The sequence below is a fragment of the Salvelinus namaycush genome, chromosome 4, assembly GCF_016432855.1.
Source record: "Salvelinus namaycush isolate Seneca chromosome 4, SaNama_1.0, whole genome shotgun sequence".
Taxonomy (NCBI): domain Eukaryota; kingdom Metazoa; phylum Chordata; class Actinopteri; order Salmoniformes; family Salmonidae; genus Salvelinus; species Salvelinus namaycush.
The window spans coordinates 69,621,076-69,643,564 of record NC_052310.1 but is presented as its reverse complement, the minus strand read 5'-3'; the positions used below and the strand labels follow the sequence as shown (position 1 = coordinate 69,643,564).

Here is a 22,489-nt window from a genome sequence, read left to right as displayed (position 1 = left end):
GAGGATTAGAAAATGTCTGTAAAAACACCAGCCAATTGTTCAGCACAGTGCTTTAACACATGTCCACTTATTTTGTCTGGGCCTGGGCTTTTGTATGTGTTACATCCCCTGAACAACTTCAAAACATCAGACTGTTTCACAACAACTCTCTCAAACATTTGTAATGATGCTTCCATTTGTTTTACCTCAGACACCAAGTTGTCTGATTCAAATCTTGAGAAGAAAACATTCAGTTCGTTAGCCATGTTCTGGCCCTCATGTCTCCCAAGGTCAGCACTGGGTTTTCCCCTGTCTATGTGGGGGGCACTAGCCATGGATTTAATCCCTTGCCAGGCCACCCTTGCGTTTCCTGAGGAGAGGGTTGTGGATGAGAACGTTTTTACATGTGTTTCAGAGCTTTTCCAAGAAGACAATCCATATCACGAGCAGATAGTTACTTTCAAGGGGCTAACCTGTGGAATGCAAGTGGAGATGCAGTATTACTCAGCAATCACAGTGTCATTCCCAGATGTGTGTGTCCATTGTGGATGTCCAGACGTTCTTGAGGGTGAAGAGGTGGTGAGGCTCAAACAACAATTCCAACATGTCTGGCCAATGTGCCCAGTGTGTTAGCAAGAAGGAAAGCAGTTCATTACGAGAGCTCCAATAAATCTAAAAGAGAAAAGAACACCCTGGAGACCAGAATAAACAACAAATAAAGGGCAAAACAGACCGTGCTGTTGACCAGTAAAAAGCAGCAGGTGATTGTGCTATTACTTCTGACCACAGAACATTGGCTGTAATTTTCATTTCCAGACGATTCTACATGTTGAATCGTTGTTTGTTGACACCCAGTAGGTGATTTACTGCACACGGCCGACTTTAATTATGGTGTCTTGTGAAGCTGTTCTTGATTTTTATCAGAGATTTTTTTTAAATCAGGAATAAAGAAACTGTCACAAGTTATACTTCCCATTGTGTTTCATTTCTCATGGTTATAACTACATTGTAACATCTGTGTTCTTTTTAAGAAAAATAGTGTAGGTTTTTGCATGGAATAATACTCTTGAAGCTCACATTAGGCCTAGAGCCTGCATAAGTTCCTACTGTAGGACAATGTGGTCAAGTACTGTTAGTCCTTATCCACTTAATATATATATATTTTTTTTGCTCACTCGCCTCACTTTCTGGGGGGAAAATCCATTAAACAGTGAATGAATTTTGTCTGGCCTTAGAAAACCTATCTAAACTGTTTTTGCTTTGTCATTATGGGGTATCGTGTGTGGATTGATGAGAAGAAAACAAACAATTTAATCCATTTCAGAATAAGGCTGTAACCTAAGAAAATATGTAAATAGTCAAGGGGTCTGAATACTTTCTGAACGCATTGTACACAATGTGGCCTTAATCCTATATATTTTGGCCTATGTGGATTATAATTTTTTTTATTTTCTGAGACATTTGTGTTTGTGTGATCATGTATGCACGCACGTGTGTGTGCTTGACTATGTGGAGAGAGATTTCTCTCTCCGTCTTTGTCGTCTCAGTGCTGTGTGTGTGTGTGTTTCTGCCTTACTTTTGAGTGTGTTATCTAACCTAGTGTGGGACCTGATATAAAGGTATTAATCCAGTTTGCAGTGAGGAGAAATGATCCATCTTCCCCTGTAGGAGCCTCTGCTCCTCCAAGTCTAACTTCTGTTGTTCTCCCTCCTATAACTAGATTACACCATGTTAATAGCTGATGTGGAATCGCTGTAAGCTCAGTATTGATGACTTCAGCCAGCTAGAACTAGTAGTGATGAACCACCGTTTTGGGAGTGTGTGGGAGAGCCAAGCAGTGTGGCAGTTTGAGTTTTGAGAAACAAAATAAAACATTTTTTACGTGAATATTGGTGCAAAAGACAGTAATTAGAGAAAATGGTTGTCATAATGCCAATGTTTACTTGTTTACGTCTCCTGGTAGATACAGCGGGTTTGATACCTTAGAGAAGATGCTGTTTTAAAACTTTCCAGGAAGTAACCCCTCTGCTATTTGGCCCATACCTCCAACAGACAATTAAAACTGTGTGAAAAACCGGCTCTTACTTTAACTACCGACAAGACAATACTCCTCTGCATAATATTCAAATGATAATGGTGTATGTGTGTTTGTTGCCCCAGGCATATCAAACACATTATTAATATTGATCATTATGTTGGCTGGCAGTTAGGCTATCGGTTAGAGCATTGGGCCAGTTACTGAAAGGTCGGCTCTTGGATTCAAACTGGCGACAAGGTGAAAGATCTTTCTATGCCCTTAAGCAAGGCACTTAACCCTAATTGCATATAAAACACAATTGTACATGTGTGGAACAGGACAAATATCAGCACCCACAAAAGTATTATTATTGTTCCCCAAGTAACTGTGTGCTTCTCTCCCCACCTCCTCCTCCAGCTCTCCCCATGGTGAGGAACTGGGATGGTTCTACTCTGGCCCCTCAGAGCAGGTCTATGGGGGATGTGGAGGAGCTGGCTGCCAGCTACGAACGCAAACTCATAGAGGTGGGTACTACTGTTACTGTCTGACTCAGTCTTACCCCTACCGCTACTTAGGGAGCTGAGATGGCTGCATTTACTTTATGTTCGTCATTTTGTCTTTTATTATTTATTATTGTTGTTGCATTTTCGAGAAGGAAACTGGAAGTACTGTAAGCATGTCGTTGGATGGTGTATACCATTTGTATCCTGTACATACGACTAATAAAAGTTTAAACTATCTACACAGTCATCACTGATCAGTGAAGCAAGAAGATTGATTTCACCAATCCAGCCTGGTCAGATCACTCAGTAATTACTTCGAGAGGATTTCTTAAGTATTTCAACAGAGCCATGGAGTTTTGTAGGTAGCTGATGCACAGTTCCAACTCTGTTGTTACACATGGTGATCTAGCCTCAGTCACTCAGAGACAGAGACAGGGAGTGGGTGGTTCTGGGAGTTCTTGGCATGCTTGGTACAGTAACTAATGACCAACCGACGGTGTGACACTCTGAGCTGAGTGACAATGACAGAAAAAGAACAGAAAAAACACCGCCCTCCTCTATTCCAATGAGGTTTTCCATCAATTATTCCTAAGTGTTTTATATTTATTTTATAATAAATAATTCTGCTATTTTTTCACTTATTTCTGAACTGTCTTATTGATGCGATATTTACTTGCTTGTCGGTCTCAATAGGGCTTCCCTAAGCAGAGTAGACAGTACATTTGTTGATGTTACCAACTGGTTTGCCTGTTTATGCTCTCTCTGAAGTTGTAGAAACATGCAGATGGTTAGCTAGTGCTGTTGTCTGTTGCTATTGACAATGGGTTTTACATTCCACTGTGGCCACAGTGAAATGGTATAGTATTGGATATGGAATAACCACCTGTATAATCTAAAGTCTTTCTAACCAGACTTATTGTAAGGTACTATTATGGGATGTATTAATGGTTTTGTGGAGGAGAGATGTGTATGTGATAACAGTGTGATATGGGTCGGAGACTCCTTTGGGATCTCTGGATCTTTTGATGTGTTCTCTCTCTCTCTCTCTCTGTCTTTCTCTCTCTGTCTGTCTCTGCCTCTCTCGCTCTGTCTCTCTCTCTCTCTATCTCTCTCTGTCTTTCTCTCTCTGTCTGTCTCTGCCTCTCTCGCTCTGTCTCTCTCTCTCTCTATCTCTCTCTCTCTCATTCTCTATCCCTCTCTCTCTCTCTCTCTCTCTCTCTCTCTGTATGTCTCTGTCTCTCTCTCATATTAATTATCCAGCAGCAGAAACACCACAACAATTATTAAGTCTTTCTTTCTGTTTAGTTTAGAAAAGACTCACAATAATAGCAGCCTGGAAACATGCTCCACTGATGCCACTCATATATTGATCTTAAAAATGAATAAGAAGGATGGATTAAATAAGGCCCAACAAATTGCCTATGTGTGTGTTTGTGTGCCCATCTGAGTGGAGTGGACAGCTCAGCATGTGGTGTGCCCCCCCACCCCCACCCGGGTCACTTCCTGTTTGTAGTGATTTCTGGGTAAAGTGAGAGAGGGACTGTGTGCACCCAGGCACTGACACCAATCTCTCCCCTATCTTCCTCCCTCCTCTGAGGGAAAGCTAAGCCTGTCGTCTCCTCTTTCCGCTTCTCTCCGCTCTCTCTTTAGACTCGTTTCACATCCAATTACTTGTGTTAGATAGCAGGTCAGCTATGGTGGCCGTTTCTGCTTGGGATGGTACTCCCAGCTCAGCATCAGCACATCCTGGGGAGAGAGTGGAGGAAGAGGGAGTGAGGGGAGGAAAAGAGAGCGGGAGGGAGTGAGGGGAGGAAAAGAGAGGGAGGGGAGGAAGATAGGATGGAAGGTAGAGATGGAGGGCGGGATGGAAGAGAGAGCGAGGGAGGGAGGGAAGGGTGGGAGGGGAGGAAGAGAAAGGGGGAGGTTAAGAGGGAGAGAGAGAGGGCGGGGAGGAAGAGAAAGAGGGCGGGGAGGAAGAGAAAGAGGGCGGGGAGGAAGAGAAAGAGGGCGGGGAGGAAGAGAGGGAGGGCGGGGAGGAAGAGAGAGGGGGAGGGGAGGAAGAGGGAGGGATGGAGGAGAGAGAGGGGAGGAAGAGAGGGAGGGATAGAGAGGGAGGGAGAGAGAGGGGGAGGGGATGAAGATAGAGAGAGAGGGGGAGGAAGGGGCGGGGGAGAGGGGGGGGGCGGAAGAGTGGGAGGGAGGGAGGGAGGGAGAGAGGGCGGGAGGGGAGGAAGAGAGAGAGAGGGAGGGAGGGATGGGCGAGAGAGAGGCGGAAGAGAGAGAGGGAGGGAGGGATGGGCGGGAGAGAGAGAGAGGGAAGAGAAGGAGGGAGGGGAGGAAGAGAGAGGGAGGGGCGGAAGAGAGAGAGGGGAGGAAGAGGGATGGGAGGGAAGAGAGGGAGGGAGGGGGGAAGAGAGAGGGAGGAAGTGGCAAGAGAGGGAGGGTGGGATGGGCGGAAAGAGAGAGAGAGAAGAGAAGGAGGGAAGGGAGGGAGTGGTGAGGGAGGGATGGGCGGGCGAGAGAGAGAGGGAGGGTCGGAAGAGAGGGAGTGGAGGGAAGAGTGGGGGAGGGAGAAGGTGATGGGCGGAAGAGAGAGAGAGGGAGGGGCAGAAGATAGGGAGGGAGGGGAAGAAGAGAGGGAGTGAGGGGCGAGAGAGGGAGGGAGGGAGGAATGGGCGGTAGAGAGAGCGAGAGAGGGAGGGGCGGAAGAGAGAGAGGAGGGAGGGAAGAGAGGGCGGGAGGGGAGGAAGAGAGAGGGAGGGCGGGATGGGCGGGAGCGAGAGAGAAGGAGGGGATGGAGGGATGGGCGGGAGAGAGAGAGGGAAGAGAAGGAGGGAGTGGAGGAAGAGAGAGGAGGGAGGGGCGGGGGAGAGGGAAGGAAGAGGGAGGGGAGGAAGAGAGAGGGAGGGAGGGAGGGAGTGGCGAGGGAGGGAGGGAGGGATGGGCGGAAAGAGAGAGGGGGGAGGAAGAGAGGGGAGGAAGAGAGATGGCGGGTAGGAAGGAAGAGAGAGGGAGAGAGAGAGATGGGGCGGGAGAGGGAGGGGAGGAAGAGAGAGGGGGGAGAGAGAGAGGGAGGGGAGGGAAGAGAGGGAGGGAGGGAGGGAGGGGAGGAAGAGAGAGAGGGAGGGAAGAGAAGGAGGGAGGGAGGGAAGAGAGGGAGGGGAGGAAGAGAGAGAGGGAGGGAAGAGAAGGAGGGAGGGGAGGAAGAGAGAGGTAGGGATGGGCGGGGGAGAGAGAGAGGGAGGGGTGGAAGAGAGAGAAGAGGGAGAGAGGGATGGGAGGGAAGAGAGGGCGGGAGGGGAGGAAGAGAGAGGGAGGGAGGGATGGGCGGGAGAGAGAGAGGCGGAAGAGAGAGAGGTAGGGAAGAGAAGGAGGGAGGGGAGGAAGAGAGAGGGAGGGATGGGCGGAAGAGAGAGAGAGAGGAGGGGCAGAAGAGAGGGAGGGGAGGTAGAGAGAGGGTGGGAGAGAGAGAGGGAGGGGAGGGAAGAGAGGGGGAGGGAGGGATGGGCGGAAGAGAGAGAGGGAGAGAAGGAGGGGCGGAAGAGAGAGAGGAGGGAGAGAGGGAGGGAGGGGAAGAAGAGAGGGAGGGATGGGAAGGAAGAGAGAGGGAGGGAGGGGCGAGAGAGGGAGGGAGGGACGAATGGTCGGGAGAGAGAGCGAGAGAGGGAGGGGCGGAAGAGAGAGAGGAGAATGAGAGAGGGAGGGAGGGATGGGCGGGAGAGAGAGGAGGAGGGGAGGAAGAGAGAGGGAGGGAGTGGCGAGGGAGGGATGGGCGGAAGAGAGAGAGAGAGGCGGAAGAGAGGGAGGGGCGGAAGAGAGAGGAGGGAGAGAGAGGGAGGGAGTGGCAAGAGAGGGAGGGATGGGCGGAAAGAGAGAGAGAGGGAGGGGGGAAGAGAGAGAGCGGGGAGGAAGAGAGAGGCAGGGTAGGAAGGAAGAGAGAGGGAGGGGCGGGAGGGAGGGATGGGTAGGAAGGAAGAGAGAGGGAGGGAGGGGCGAGAGGGAGGGAGGGATGGGCAGAAGAGAGAGAGAGAGAGAGAGGGGAGGAAGAGAGAGAGGGAGGGAGGGGCAAGAGAGGGAGGCAGGGATGTGTGGGAGAGAGAGAGGGAGGGGAGGAAGAGAGACAGGGAGGGAAGGAAGAGAGAGGGGGGGAGGAGAGAGCGAGAAGGAGGCAGGGAGGGAGAGAGTGGGAGGGGAGGGGAGGAAGAGTGAGAGGGAGGGGAGGAAGAGCGAGAGGGAGGGAGGGGAGGGAAAGAAAGGGGGAGGGAGGGGCGGAAGAGAGAGAGAGAGAGGAGGAGGGGAGGAAGAGAGAGGGAGGGAGTGGCGAGGGAGGGATGGGCGGAAGAGAGAGAGAGAGGCGGAAGAGAGGGAGGGGCGGAAGAGAGAGGAGGGAGAGAGAGGGAGGGAGTGGCAAGAGAGGGAGGGATGGGCGGAAAGAGAGAGAGAGGGAGGGGGGAAGAGAGAGAGCGGGGAGGAAGAGAGAGGCAGGGTAGGAAGGAAGAGAGAGGGAGGGGCGGGAGGGAGGGATGGGTAGGAAGGAAGAGAGAGGGAGGGAGGGGCGAGAGGGAGGGAGGGATGGGCAGAAGAGAGAGAGAGAGAGAGAGGGGAGGAAGAGAGAGAGGGAGGGAGGGGCAAGAGAGGGAGGCAGGGATGTGTGGGAGAGAGAGAGGGAGGGGAGGAAGAGAGACAGGGAGGGAAGGAAGAGAGAGGGGGGGAGGAGAGAGCGAGAAGGAGGCAGGGAGGGAGAGAGTGGGAGGGGAGGGGAGGAAGAGTGAGAGGGAGGGGAGGAAGAGCGAGAGGGAGGGAGGGGAGGGAAAGAAAGGGGGAGGGAGGGGCGGAAGAGAGAGAGAGAGAAGGATGGAGGGGAGGAGGGAGGGAGGGAGGGGAGGAAGAGAGATGGGAGGAACGGAGAGAGAGCAGGAGGGAGGGAGAGAGAGCGAGAGGGAGGTAGGAAGAGCGGGAGGGAGGCGAGAGAGGTTGGAGGGGAGGAAGAGAGAGAGAGGAGGAACGGAGAGAGAGCGGGAGGGAGGGAGAGAGAGCGAGAGGGAGGTAGGAAGAGCGGGAGGGAGGGAGGGAGGAGAGAGAAAGGAGGCAGAGAGAGAGGGAGGAGGGGGTGGGCGAGGGGAGGAAGAGAGGGAGGGTGGCAGAAAGGGAATGAGGGTGTAGGCGAAAGGAGAAGAGAACTGTCAGTATCACCTGCATCACAACGATGCCATATAGAACTGTCACAAGCAGAGAGTGCCTGGGCCAGGAAACTTTACTGTTAAGTTAGTTTGTAGGTCCAATAGAACTTACCATAAACCTAAACTAACTCTGCTTTCAATAAGATTCATTGCTATTTCTGAGAGTTTTGAAGGAAAGAGCTGAAATACACAAGCACAATGACAATGTTTCTAAATTCAAACCCAGTTAAACAAAACATTGAATGAATGAATGCAGTGACTTGGTCCTTTCTTCCTGACCAGTGCTGCATTGTGGGTTTTGAGGTTGGAAGTGTTGTCAGCCATGTGTGAAGTCCTTGCCTTTTAACCACATTGGGAGTGCTAGCCTAGCACGTGGCTGTGGTGGGCTGGAAATACACCTCTATGTGCAAGTCAGCCGGCACGGCCTCGGAGTAAAAACGTATCTCCCTCTCAATGAGAATTAACTGGTTTCCTTCACGCTTCAAATTAATTCTCTCTTTTTTAATGTCCTATTTGAAAGTTACAGCACAAATAAAGAGGTGATGAATGGATGGAGTGTTGCTGAATTATCTGATGTTCTGGAATGGTCTCTGATTTGTAGTTATTCCGAAATAACAAAACATGCCGAAAAGCTGCTGTGTTGTTCAGTAGTTCAATATAGCTAGGTCACAAATCCCGACCTACGGTTTGCAATGCTCCCACGTAGGGAAAAGGAGGCTGTGTGTTCGTGGGCCTATGCCCTCCCAGGCCAACCCATGGCTGCGCCCCTGCTCATTCATGTGAAATCCATAAATTAGGGCCTAATGAATTTATTTCAATTGATGGATTTCTTTCTATGAACTGTAACTCAGTCAAATCTTTGAAGTTGTTGCATGTTGTGTTAATATTTTTGTTCAGTATAGTTTTGTAATTGACTAAAACAGAAAATCATTTTTTTTGCTGTAAGCCAATGGGGTAACCTAGGTAACCACCGTTTGTTTCCCCCACAGGCGTGCAGGGCCACAACGTTCTGTCTAATACCGACTGGGTCTATCAGTGAGTTTTGTTGTTCAGAGGTGGTAGCTAGGAACCTTTCTGATGTGTTATTCAGTGTTCCCCACAGGGAGGCTGTCAAAGGTGACGCGGCTGTGTTGGACCTCGCTGTCGGTACTGATGGTACCCAGCCTGGCCTTTTGCAAATGCCAGCTGAGTCGTGTATGTGTGTGCATGTCACTGTTGTGCTTATTTCAGAATTTGCGAATTGACCACACCCCACAGGATATAACATTTCAGTTTGAGTGACAGAATTTAATTCTGAACAATTCAAAGAAATTCCACTCAGTCGTAGAACATGAGAGTTTCATTGCATCTGACAGGTCACACTTCCAGATACCCAAAAATTTAACTTTTCTGTGAAAACAATGTTCATATATACTATTGTAACCTTAGTGCTTAGAATAGCCAATTACACTGAGTGTACAAAACATTAGGAACACCTTCCTAATATTGAGTTGCACCCCCCCCAAAAAAGAAAATGCCTAAATTCGTCGGGCATGGACTCTACAAGGTGTTGAAGCATTCCACAGGGATGCTGGCTCATGTTGACTCCAATGCTTCCCACAGTTGTGTCAAGTTGGCTTAATGTCCTTTGGGTGGTGGGCCATTCTTGATACACACGGGAAACTGTTGATCCTGAAAAACCCAGCAGCGTTGCAGTTCTTGACATACTCAAACCAGTGCGCCTGGCACCTACTACTGTTCAAAGGCACTTCAATCTTTTGTTTTGCACATTCACCTACGGGTTTGCGATATTGAGAAAATATAATATCACAGTATTTTTTATTTTTTATTTACGGTATTTGACAGTATTATGTTTTTGAATAATAAAAGTTCTACATTTTCTTTATGAGTAGTGCGTGACCTCAGGGTGGAAACACATGTATTCTAAATGATTTCAATGGGTCCTTCTCCATTCTGATTGTTTTATACTCTTCAATTCAACTTCAACCTAAAATACTTTTCAGCATTTTCCTCAATTTCTGCATTTCCTGCACTCATTGTAGATAAGTTCCACACTGCCACGTAGGGCTGCACGATATGGGCAAGCAATTTAGGCCTAATTTCTTACCAAATGTTGCAATTGTGGTTTAGAGCAAAACACTTGGGTGAACTGTTGGAATCATGGAAATATGATGATTATTCTAATTATATAGTTAGAATATAATAGTGGGCACTTTGAATACAGTGTTGTTTTTTTAACATGACAACAAATGAAAATGCCAGGGAGGAGTAATTGTGACAGGGTAGGAACCAAAGTGATGGTCAGTGTTTCCTGGAGGACCCTATAACCTTTGGCTGCATTTAATGTTTTCTCTTAACTATTTCATGTAGCTAACATAGTCATGCTTCACGTATTCCTTTTTTATTTAGAAGATACTGTTGCACAAACAACATGCTGATTTAGGTTGCACCATCCCTGTTATTATCAGGCCGTATTAGCTAGCTACATTCGCTCTGACTCAGTACATTTATAGGCTAGCTAGCCAGCTAACTAGCGATTAGCATTAGTGGCTAACACGATTTTGGCCCAACTTGCTAAGAAAAGACAAACTAGCTACTTGCAGATGTAAGAAACACGAACTAATTGTGGATTTATATTAAGAAACATCAACATTTTTGCATGTGTTGCATTGACCATGCAGACTGAACGCAAGTTGTGGTCAAGCAAGTTGAGTGACAGGGGGCGGGGCTAGGTCTGTGTGGAAAGCGACATGGAGAGAGAGAGTGGAGAGGGATCACTCAATTAACGGAGTAAACTATAAAAATGGATGTTACACACTGCATATCACATTTAACAAACTAAACATTAAAATACCGTTATAGAAGGTAAAGTAAAAACCCAAACCGGTCTGTGCATCAATACCGGTATATAGTAAAATACGGTATACTGCCCAGCCCTACATTCACCCTCTGAATGGCACACATACACAATCCATGTCTCAATTGTCTCAAGGCTTACAAATCCTTCTTTAACCTGACTCCTCCCCTTCATCTACACTGATTGAAGTGGATTTAACAAGTGACATCAATAATGGATCATAGTTTTCACATGGATTCACCTGGTCAGTCTGTCATGGTGTTCCTAATGTTTTGTACACTCAGTGCATATTTCCACCAACCTTTTTATTTGTTTGGCTTCTTTTAAGGCTTTAGGGTGTGCTTGAACGTGCAGTGGTGTAAAAATATCTGTACTTTACCTTACATTTTTATATTTTTGACAACTTTTACACCATAACATTACTTAAGAAAACATGTACTTTTTACTCCCATACATTTTCCTTGACACCCAAAAGTGCTTGTTACATTTTGAATGCTCAGGCAGGACAGCAATATGGTCTAATTCACACCTATCAATATAACGTATTGTCATCCCTACTGCCTCTGATCTGGCGGACTCACGAAGAACGAATACTGCATTTGTAAATTTTTTACTTTTTAATTTAAGTATGACAATTGATTACTTTTCCCACCACTGCATTTAACCCTTGTGTAGTCTTAACACTCTGTATACTCCCCCTGTCCTAAGGGTAAAACAAATGACCCTCCTTCACTAAACCCCTAAAATAAAGCAGCTTAATTGAATTTTAAACCCCAAATCTATTTTGCATGAAGAAACAACCTGTCATTCATCACAAACTTTGAATATCTGGGTTTTCCCTCTTCACATTGCAGAAAGACTGCATTTAAACAGTGGACACCACTCATTTTTATTACAACACACCTGTCATAATTGTTTTCCTTATTAAAGTAGAGGTTTATTATTATTATTATTGCTAAAGGTACTGCATAGGTATAAACAATTTTTAGCAAGAGATAGCACCTGTATAGCCTAAGAAAGTAGCAGAAATGTGCAGGAAGTAGTTTTGAATGCATTTTATTGAAGGGAAACAATAACAGTCTTGAACTTTTTGGGCAACATAGTGATATTGTTATATACTGTACAATGAGGAATTCAACTATAAAGTACTAGTCTTCTCCCATTTTTTGAACCATTGCCCCCACCCACAAGGTGTATAAACAACAATAAATAGCATAATAGATACAAAACAAAAACGTGAACATAAATCAATCAACTCTAATTAGCACATGTAGGACAGTATGCAAGTGTGTGTGTATGGACTTTGCAGATGTATTTCTCATGTGCAGCACATAGTATTTGTTTAACAGTCCTTCTTGGGGGGGGGGAGAATCAGGACAAGATTCAGCCCTCTGAACAGTTTTCACAAACCCAGCAGATGCTGCTGTGTGGGGAGGCACTCCCTTCTTTGAATGTGTGGGGTTACAAGTGCCTTTCCCAGCTGCTCCAGGAACACCCTACTCTTGTTCCGCTTATCAGGCATCCAGGTAGGGTTGATCTTGTTCCATATCACGAAGGTGTTGTATGAGGACACATCATTGATGTTATGGAAGATGACCAGGGGCCAGCGGGCAGTCATCCTCCTTCAGCTGTAAGTTCCAATCCCATTGTCCAGGTTGTCCACGCCTCCTTTGTTGTGGTTGTAGTCCAGGATGATGGCTGGCTTCCTGTCCTCTCGATCACTGATCTCAGCCGTTTTGTGCATTTTGCTCAGGAGGACCACATTCTTGTTCCTCTTTGGGAGGTAAGAAACTAGATGTGGTGGGGGTGAAGGCAAACTTTGATGAGAAGGCCTCTCTCCCCCTTGTTGCGAGGAGTGCAGGGGGAGATCAGGCTTGTTCTTTCTAACTGTGCCAACCATGGTGATCTTCCTCTTCAGGAGCTGCTGGCTGAGTTCATAAGAGGTGAAGAAATTGTCACACGTGACATTGTGCCCCCTCAGTCCATCTGTCACATCAAGCACAACCCGCATCCCCTGGTTCTTCTCCGGGCCTCCACTGGTCGGCTTCCCTGTGTAGACTTGCATCTTCCAAGCGTAGCTGGATTGTGCGTCACAGGCCACCCGTATCTTGATGCCATACTTTGCTGGCTTGCTGGGCATATACTGCCGGAAAGGACAGCGACCTTTTGACAAAAGAGATTGCTATCAGTAATTAGTATCAGTGTCACAGAAAACAGTCACATAAATAAATGATATTACAGCAATACATAATAAAAATTAACAGTGAAAATCACTTACATTACAGATATGAAAATAAAAATGTACCTCTGAATGGAACCAGACGCTCCACCCACTTCTCCCAGACCTCTCTTATGGCCGCCAGTTTGTCTCTCACACGTCTTGCAGGTCTTGAGAAAGTGTGAAGGACTTTCAGTGGCATCGTGGCATGGAAAATCGTCCTTCCACTTTCTGCATCCCAGAGACTACATGTAGCTTCGCATCGGGACCTACACACACACGCTAAGACTAGCAGCCCTATGTAGGTACGCAGGTAAATCTCATCCATCCTTGTCCAGTTGTCTCTATATTTACGGAAACCCTCCAAATGTGTCATCTCTGGGATGATTTTTTCGATGGCTGGTGTGATGAACATGTAGAATGTTGAGGCGATGTCCTGGGCATGGGCAACTGCATGTCTTGTGGGCCCTGGGGTCATCCTTATGACATTTTGTGCTGCCATGCTGCCCTGGATGTCATATGGTGACAAGGACCATGTTATTTAGCTGTTCTTTGACAAAAATGTCTCTTTCAGCTTGGGGGATTTCTTCTTCATCTGAAGATGATGCATCATACTCTGGGTTGTATTCTTCCCCATCTTCTTCTTCAGATACCTCCTCTTCTAAATCATTGTTCTCTTGTTCCTCCTGGACATCTGAATAAATCAGATCTATGACCTGCTGGGCACTGAAACGTGCACTCATGGCTTCAGCAAAGAGACAACTGGGGGGACTGTCATCTGCAGCACCTTTATAGCCTCTGACTGCATTCCCCATTAGTAAACAATGCTTTCAAGAAATTTTTATTTTGTCTGAAATAGTTTTTATTTTGTCTGTGAACTTGAGTCGTGTGGGGTCGTGGAGGGGAGATGCTGCACATGCTCAATAAAGTTTTAGTTTTGTCTGAGTTCAATCAGTAGCACACAATCTCAATTTGTCGTTGTGTGTGTGTGTGTGTCTTTGTGGTTTTTGTGGTGTGTAAATGATTTTTTAAGTGCCGGGTAAAAAATGACCCTAAGACAATCTTTGTACCCTGGTGGTGTACAGCTTTCACAGAAATATGAACAAAGGCGATGTTTCACTTTTTCTAATGTTGGGGTCACTCTAGGAAAGTCATCAAATTTCAAGTTGAAAAAATATAATTTAGGGGGTTTCTCTGCTGTTAAACATAGTGGCCTGTCATTTTTTACCCTTAAGACAACACAAGGGTTAAGTAGATTTAAAACCAAATACTTTTACTCAAGTAGTATTTTATTGGATGACTTTCACTGTTACTTAAGTCATTTTGTTTTAATGTATCTTTACTTTTACTCAGGTATGAAAATTGGTTACTTTTTCCACCACAGCACATGCGTGCTTGTTTGTGTGTGTGTGTGTTTGTGTGTATTCACATCATTCACTATGCCCTTTGTATCTCCCGGTCTCTGTAGAGTTAGACGACTTCAAGGAAGCTGCAGGTTCACTCCTGAGATGGGAAAGTTGAATGTTGAGTGCATTTCAAAGTAGAAACAGTGGAAGCAGGACTTGATGGTGCTGCCTTCAAAGGTGTCAAGTTCTGCATTTTAATGTCCAACTCTCTCTACCTGGTCCTGAGGTCACTGTGTTTGAATTCATTCTAAAGTCTGGAAAGATAAACACGAGTCTATGTATTAATAGTGAACTAGAAAGCCAGGTGAATATTGAAATGTTAGCTAACTATGAGATAATTATAGCCAAGCTGGAAAACAAACAAACGGAAAGTTTGTTTCCTCACTTCTCCCAGATGCCATGTTGAGGTTAGTTTTCAACGTTTCACTATAAGATAAGGATTGTCTGTACTCTTACTCCCTCATAACAAAGAGCCCTCTTAAAGAAACCATTCTTTAACTAGCCTGATACTAAGCTAATTCCTTGGTCGTTTTCATGCCAAACATTCCAAAACAGACAACCAGGTTAGAACATTGAGTCTCTACAATGTTTAGGATCATAACCCAGTGTGTTTGAGGTGGTATCCTCCATGTATTGGGGTCAGTGATGGGTTTAGACATCAGAAATTACATCATTCACCTGTCATACACAGTCGTCCCTTTCCTCAATCTACCCTGACACCTGATGTCCTCAGACAAATGAATGCATGTCACAGCTGTCTAGCTGTCTCTGTTCGTGACACGCTGGTGGCAGCAACCTATCATCCTGTCCAGGTCTGTTAGGGACACTGAAGGCTGATGTCACAAGCAGCCTGGACTCAACCACCCTGTGTGTGTGTGTGTGTGTGTGTGTGTGTGTGTGTGTGTGTGTGTGTGTGTGTGTGTGTGTGTGTGTGTGTGTGTGTGTGTGTGTGTGTGTGTGTGTGTGTGTGTGTGTGTGTGTGTGTGTGTGCATGAGCATCCTTTTAGCTAATTGTACTTTCTTGCCAAACTGTCTGTTTTACAGTTCCGCCGTGTATCATTTTTGACTGTTATTTGGAGTCTGTTATTTTAGTTCATATACCGCTGCAAGGATCAGGTGGGTGTGTGTTCCAGACCGTAACTAACCCTTTGTGTGTGTGTGTGTGTTTTTCCTAGGTGGCTGAGATGCATGGCGAGTTGATAGAGTTCAATGAGCGTCTGTACCGTTCTCTAATGGCCAAGGACCACCTCATCATCCAGATGAAACAGGAACTCATCGACCTCAGAGGACCAGTGAGTTACCCTCTACATGCACTCTCACACACACACACACACACACACACACACACACACACACACACACACACACACACACACACACACACACACACACACACACACACACACACACACACACCCAGGGGGAGATTGTTGGCCACTCGGTTATAAATCAACTGCCCTAGGCTACAGATACCACCTCTTATTCTAGAGCTCAAGGCCTCATCTGCTGGCCCAGCTCTGGCTGCACACTGGGTGGCTGACCAGCCCTCTGGTCCCCTGGTCATTAAAACCAATAGAAGTTCGGTCCTCAAATCACTTCCATCGTATATAATCTTCTTCTTGATTGTTAAGTAGTAGAGGACTTTCTTTGACAAAGTAGATAGTAGCGCTGACGTCATCCAAGATTCCCTCTGAAAAACTCCTGATGGCGCATGAAGCCGGAAGGATTTGAATGGCATCCAAAAAATCACTAAGGATGATGGTGAAAGTGTACGCAACTAGCAAAGGATCATAGTTTACGTAATCGTTTTCATCTTGCCTGAGAGAGTCAACCGGCAAAGAGCCTTCTCGTAGCCTACCGGCCCATGATTGGTCTGTGCCAACACATGGTCCTGTGTGACGACAATTTAGTAGTCAGAATGGATCACTATTTCATTAAATATCTCAATTTGTACCGAACTTTGAAATAATTCAGTGTGGGGATCGAACTTGATCATAATAAACACATTTTAGAGCCCAAAACATGCGTCTAAAAAATAATGTTTGGATGTCTTTGCGATCGTAATTTACAGTTGAAGTCGGAAGTTTACATACACTTAGGTTGGAGCCATTAAAACTCGTTTTTCAACCACTCCATAAATGTCTTGTTAACAAACTATAGTTTTGGCAAGTCGGTTAGGACATCTACTTTGTGCATGACACAAGTAATTGTTCCAACAATTGTTTACAGACAGATTATTTCACTTATAATTCCCTGTATCACAATTCCAGTGGGTCAGAAGTTTACATACACTAAGTTGACTGTGCCTTTAAACAGCTTGGAAAATTCCAGAAAATTGTGTGATGGCTTTAGAAGCTTCTGATAGTCTAATTGACATCATTTGAGTCAATTGGAGGTGTACCTGTGGATGTATTTCAAGGCCTACCTTCAAACTCCGTGCCTATTTGCTTGACATCATGGGAAAATCAAAAGAAATCAGCCAAGACCTCAGAAAAAAATTGTTGACCTCCACAAGTCTGGTTCATCCTTGGGAGCAATTTCCAAATGCCTGAAGGTACCACATTCATCTGTACAAACACCATGGGACCACGCAGCCGTCATACCGCTCAGGAAGGAGACGCGTTCTGTCTCCTAGAGATGAACGTACTTTGGTGCGAAAAGTGCAAATCAATCCCAGAACAACAGCAAAGGAGCTTGTGAAGATGCTGGAGGAAACAGGTACAAAAGTATCTATATCCACAGTAAAACGAGTCCTATATCGACATAACCTGAAAGGCCGCTCAGCAATAAGAAGCCACTGCTCCAAAACCGCCATAAAAAAGCTAGACTACGGTTTGCAACTGCACATGGGGACAACGATTGTACTTTTTGGAGAATTGTCCTCTGGTCTGATGAAAAAAAAAATAGAACTGTTTGGCCTTAATGACCATTGTTATGTTGGGAGGAAAAAGGGGGAGGCTTGCAAGCCGAAGAACACCATCCCAACCGTGAAGCACGGGGGTGGCAGCATCATGTTGTGGGGGTGCTTTGCTGCAGGAGGGACTGGTGCACTTCATAAAATAGATGGCATCATGAGGCAGGAAAATTATGTGGTTATATTGAAGCAACATCAAGACATCAGTCAGGAAGTTAAAACTTGGTCACAAATGGGTCTTCCAAATGTACAATGACCGCAAGCATACTTCCAAAGTTGTGGGAAAATGACTTAAGGACAACAAAGTCAAGGTATTGGAGTGGCCATCACAAAGCCCTGCTACCAAATACTAATTGAGTGTATGTAATCTTCTGACTCACTGGGAATGTGATGAAAGAAATAAAAGCTGAAATAAATCATTCTCTCTACTATTATTTTGATATTTCACATTCTTAAAATAAAGTGGTGATCCTAACTGACCTAAGACAGGGAACTTTTACTAGGATTAAATGTCAGGAATTGTGAAAAACTAAGTTTAAATGTATTTGGCAAGGTGTATGTAAACTTCCGACTTCAACTGTACATAGGCTTTCTAGGGCAGACGAGAGATTTTGGCACTGCTAGGTTGCTACGCAGTAGCCAACCAGCAGAGCTTGTGACTTCACATTCCAGACCTGACACAGGGGGCTGGGGCTGGAGGGGAGTAGAGGTGATTTGGCCCACTCTATCTCAGCCCTGTGGCCCTGTCTCTGGGGTGTGACAGCCCAACTTCATCCTCTCTACACCAGACCATTTTCTTCTCGCATAGACATATTGAAAATGAAAGACAGAAGGGTGTTGACACACACACAAAGGATTACCCCTGCATGTGTCCCAGGGCCATGGGGGATTTAAGGAGAAGAAACAGACAGATTATAGTGATCCCTTACAGCCATGCTGGGTAACAGTATCCTCCTCTGCTGCTGGAACTCCCTCCAATCCAGGGATTAACAACAACAAGACTCCCTATGGGGTCACACACTGAGCTTTACTAGTGTGTACAGTACGTTGATGTGATGGGATGGGGATGGGGGGCAGAGTACAGTAATGTCATGGTGCTCTGCTTCACTAGTCACACAGACAGACACCTCCCTCAGGGTCTACCCAACCCTTTAGCGCAGACACACAGGGGTGTGTAGAGGGTTGCTGACGTGACATTTTGTATAAACAGTGACATTTTGATTTTTCTCTCGCTCTCTCTTTCTCCTTCTCTCGCTCTCCATCTCTCGCCTTGCTTTTGAATAAAGGTTCCTGGTGACCTGAGCCAGACTTCTGACGACCCCAGCCTATCAGATTTTGAGACGTAAGCAGCTTCTCTTATCACATGAGTGGTGTCCCTACTATATATATGTGTATGTCTGGCCCCATGTCTCAGCTTGATCATTATCGTCTGTATCTCTATCACCTCAGGTGAGGGAAGGTAGGGGACAGTTTACAGACATCTCTGAAAATGTCTTTCTTCCTCTTACTCCTGGTTTCTCCCTCTACCTCTCTCTTTGAAAACCTCTGACAGTGGCCAACCCCAGCCCTGTAGCTCCCCAGTCAGAAGATACTAAACCACTTGATTATTCCTAGTACGCTATAAACTTGGTATACTGTAAACATACACATGGCCAAAAGTATGTGGACACCTCTTAATTTTAGTGGATTTGGCTATTTGAGCCGTTGCTGACAGGTGTATACAATTGAGCACACAGCCATGCAATCATAGACAAACATTGGCAGTAGAATGCCCTGTACTGAAGAGCTCAGTGACTTTCAACTTGACAGCGTCATAGGATACCACCTTTCCAACAAGTCAGTTTGTTACATTTCTGCCCTGCTAGAGCTGCCCTGGTCAACTCTAAATGCTGTTATTGTGATGTGATAACATCTAGGAGCAACAACGGCTCAGCCACGAAGTGGTAGGCCACACAAGCTCACAGAACGGGACCACCGAGAGCTGAAGCGCGTAGCATGTATAAATCGTCTGTCCTCGATTGCAACAGTCACTACAGAGTTCCAAACTGCCTCTGGAAGCAACGTCAGCACATTAACTGTTAGTCGGGAGCTTCATGAAATTGGTTTCCATGGCCGAGCAGCCACATACAGGCATAAGATCACCATGTACAATGCCAAGCGTCGGCTGGAGTGGTGTAAAGCTCGCCACCATTGAACCCTGGAGCAGTGGAAATGCGTTCTCTGAAGTGATGAATAGCGCCTCACCATCTGGCAGTCCGACGTATGAATCTGGGTTTGGCGGATGCCAGGAGAACGCTGCCTGCCTGAATGCATATTGCTAACTGTAACATTTGGTGGAGGAGGAATAATGGTATGGGGCTGTTTTTCATGGTTCGGGCCCCTTAGTTCCAGTGAAGGGAAATCTTAACGCTAAAGCATACAATGCTATTCTAGATGATTCCGTGCTTTTTGTGGCGACAGTTTGAGAAAGGCCCTTTCCTGTTTCGAATTGCCTAACATCAGCGCCCGACCTCACTAATGCTAGTGGCTGAATAGAAGCAAGTCCCCGCAGCAATGTTCCAACATCTAGTGGAAAGCCTTCTCAGAAGAGTGGAGGCTGGTATAGCAGCAAAGGGGGGACCAACTCCATATTAATGCCCATGATTTTGGAATGAGATGTTGGACTACTTTTGGCCATGTAGTGTACATTACTGTATATATGCAGGTGTTGTACTAACTGCTAATAGAACCTGGCTAGTACTTTATGATAACTACTTTATTGAGGTAAAATTGTACTTACTATGACTGTGGTATTTGTCTGTCTCACCCAGCTATCTTAAAAGGGCAATTCCACCACTTTTCAACCTAATTTTCATTATCTCCAGTACAGCACCAGTGTCTACATGTGTGAAAATGGCACATTTCTACCATTTTATAGATGACCTCATCAAAAGTTAAAACATTTTAGAAACAGTGATTTTCAAACTCTATGAGATTCGCAGTGACGAGGGGAGCAAGGAAATACCCTACCTCTGGCTATAAATACCCTACCTCTGGCTATAAATACCCTACCTCTGGCTATAAATACCCTACCTCTGGCTAGAAATACCCTACCTCTGGCTAGAAATACCCTACCTCTGGCTAGAAATACCCTACCTCTGGCTAGAAATACCCTACCTCTGGCTAGAAATACCCTACCTCTGGCTAGAAATACCCTACCTCTGGCTAGAAACCCGTTCTGTGCAGAGAGAAGCATTTTTTAGGACTATATGTTTTTAACCACGGATCATAGAAACACGTCGTTCTCACATATGTAGACACTGCTATGTATATGAGGCTGATAAGTGGCGTAATTGCGCTTTAAGATGAATGCACTACCTGTAAGTCTCTCTGGATAATAGCGTCTGCTAAATGACTACAATTTTCACATGTGTAAATGTCTAGTTGTAAAGAAAGCCTGTTGACACTACAGTAGCTCTCCTGATCCAGGGATGACCCTTGTCTCATTAGGAGAGGAGTGGTAAAACATAGTTGAGCTGGTCACCCTCATGATGACTGTCCTCATTTGTTCCGGTGAATAGAGAACACAGTTCAACCTTTGTGATGAGAGAGGGAGGGAGGCTGTTGCTATGTCACTGTGCTGTTTAAATCAGTTCTGCCCCTCATTAAACATATGGAACAGGAGTAGAGGTTAAGAGGGCTGTAACACCTGGCTATTACTGGGTGCCTGAAATAGCAGCCTATTCCCTATATAGTGGACTACTTTGGACCAGGGCCCATAGAGCTCTAGTCAAAAGTAGTGTACTATATATGGGATAGTTTCCGATTTTGAACACACCCTGAGTGTCTGAAACAGTGTGTCCTCTGGGTAACAATTTATCTCCCTTGGGGTTCTTTCCATTTCCTTAATGAAAGGTCTCTGCATGGAGTTGTAATGTAGGTAATAGCCCTTTTTTAACTGACCTGCTGCCCCTGGGACACCGAGGTAAAAGTTATCATGGTTTTATACTCTACTTGCCAGACAACTCATCCTGAATTGAATTCTGCTGCTCTATCAATCTCTCCATACATTCATCATGGAGAAGAAACGTTAGTGGGGATGGCGTTTGATCGGAGAGATGTGGATGGGTAGCCAGGCAAATATTGTTGCACTTCATGGTTATAATTCCTGACTGAATAGTCTTCGTATAAGCATAGTAATAGTAGTGAATTCTTGACATGTCTTGAAGACCCTCACTTTAGTAGTATTTGGAATGAATGATAGCTTTCCTGCCATGAATACTACAGTGTCTTTACCCTCTACTGTGTACTTCTCAAACCCAGGGCTCACCGTGCTCTAATCAATGTCTGGATTCCCTCTGTGTTTCTGCAAGGCCGCGCTGCCAACGCTTACCATGTATACCAGGTAAGGGACACACTAACACCAGATCCTAGTGTACTAAACAAACACAAATTCAATTTGCAGATCAAGGCATCCTAGTTTTTCTTGTATCCCATTTCTGTGTTCAGTTGTTGAATGGAGTAACTAGTAAACTAACACCCAACATATGCCCTGGCCTAGATAACTGTTTTGTGTTGTACCTAGCACATTGACTAGGTGAGAAACCTTCCTTCCTGTTCTCCCCTGACGGGAAACATGTCACTGCCCTGCTCAGTTCCACTCCACTCTGTCAGGAAGCGGAGCCACAGTGTATCAAGGTGAAACCAGAAATGATGGAACACGACAGGTGACACGACCTTAGCAGAGAGATAGTCGAGCCTGTTTGGCTCGCTCCCGAACTTAACTTAGATACAAGTCTGCTCTTGTATCTCTGCCACTGCAGTGTGGTGTGAAGACATAACATGCACCCCTGGTCAGAGTAGTACAGGCCTGGGCAGCTGCCTCCAGATATGTACCCCCTGATAAGTAGTGACAGGATGTTGGTATTGGAGAGTAAAGTAATGGCTGATATGACATCAATGATCCGATTGGTAGAGAAAGGAATCAGAGGTAAATCAATGTTTTGCTGGGAAGTTCAGTTGATGGATTTAGCATTGAACTTCTATATTCTAGCTAAATGGTTACGTAAATACATTTTAATTGATTTAATGACACCTGTTGTTACTAGTGCTTAGTATAGCCTCAGACCATGGCTGTATCCTGTATAGTCTTTGTTGTCTATGTGGTGTGTTCTCAGGGTTCTATTTGTCTAATAGATCACTATGGAAACATGACTATTATTCTTAATGGACTAGATTGATGAGTACTGTTTGCCATTGTTGGCTGTGTGTGTCTTCCTCTCCAAGACTTAAAAACACAGATTTAATGTATCACTGTGTGCGAGATACAGTGGGGAGAACAAGTATTTGATACACTGCCGATTTTGCAGGTTTTCCTACTTACAAAGCATGTAGAGGTCTGTAATTTTTTATCATAGGTACACTTCAACTGTGAGA

At 45.6% G+C, this 22,489-nt stretch overlaps 1 protein-coding gene across 1 annotated transcript in view; it reads left to right on the top strand.

Annotated features, from left to right (window-relative positions):
* LOC120046762 (sorting nexin-29-like) overlaps positions 1 to 22,489 on the top strand; it is a 165,725-nt gene that overhangs the window by 99,675 nt on the left and 43,561 nt on the right. The window contains exons 15-18 of the mRNA XM_038992250.1: positions 2,414 to 2,520; positions 15,336 to 15,452; positions 18,361 to 18,416; positions 21,377 to 21,458. Of these exons, the coding sequence (XP_038848178.1) occupies positions 2,414 to 2,520; positions 15,336 to 15,452; positions 18,361 to 18,416; positions 21,377 to 21,458 (362 nt within the window). The remainder of the gene's footprint in view (positions 1 to 2,413; positions 2,521 to 15,335; positions 15,453 to 18,360; positions 18,417 to 21,376; positions 21,459 to 22,489) is intronic.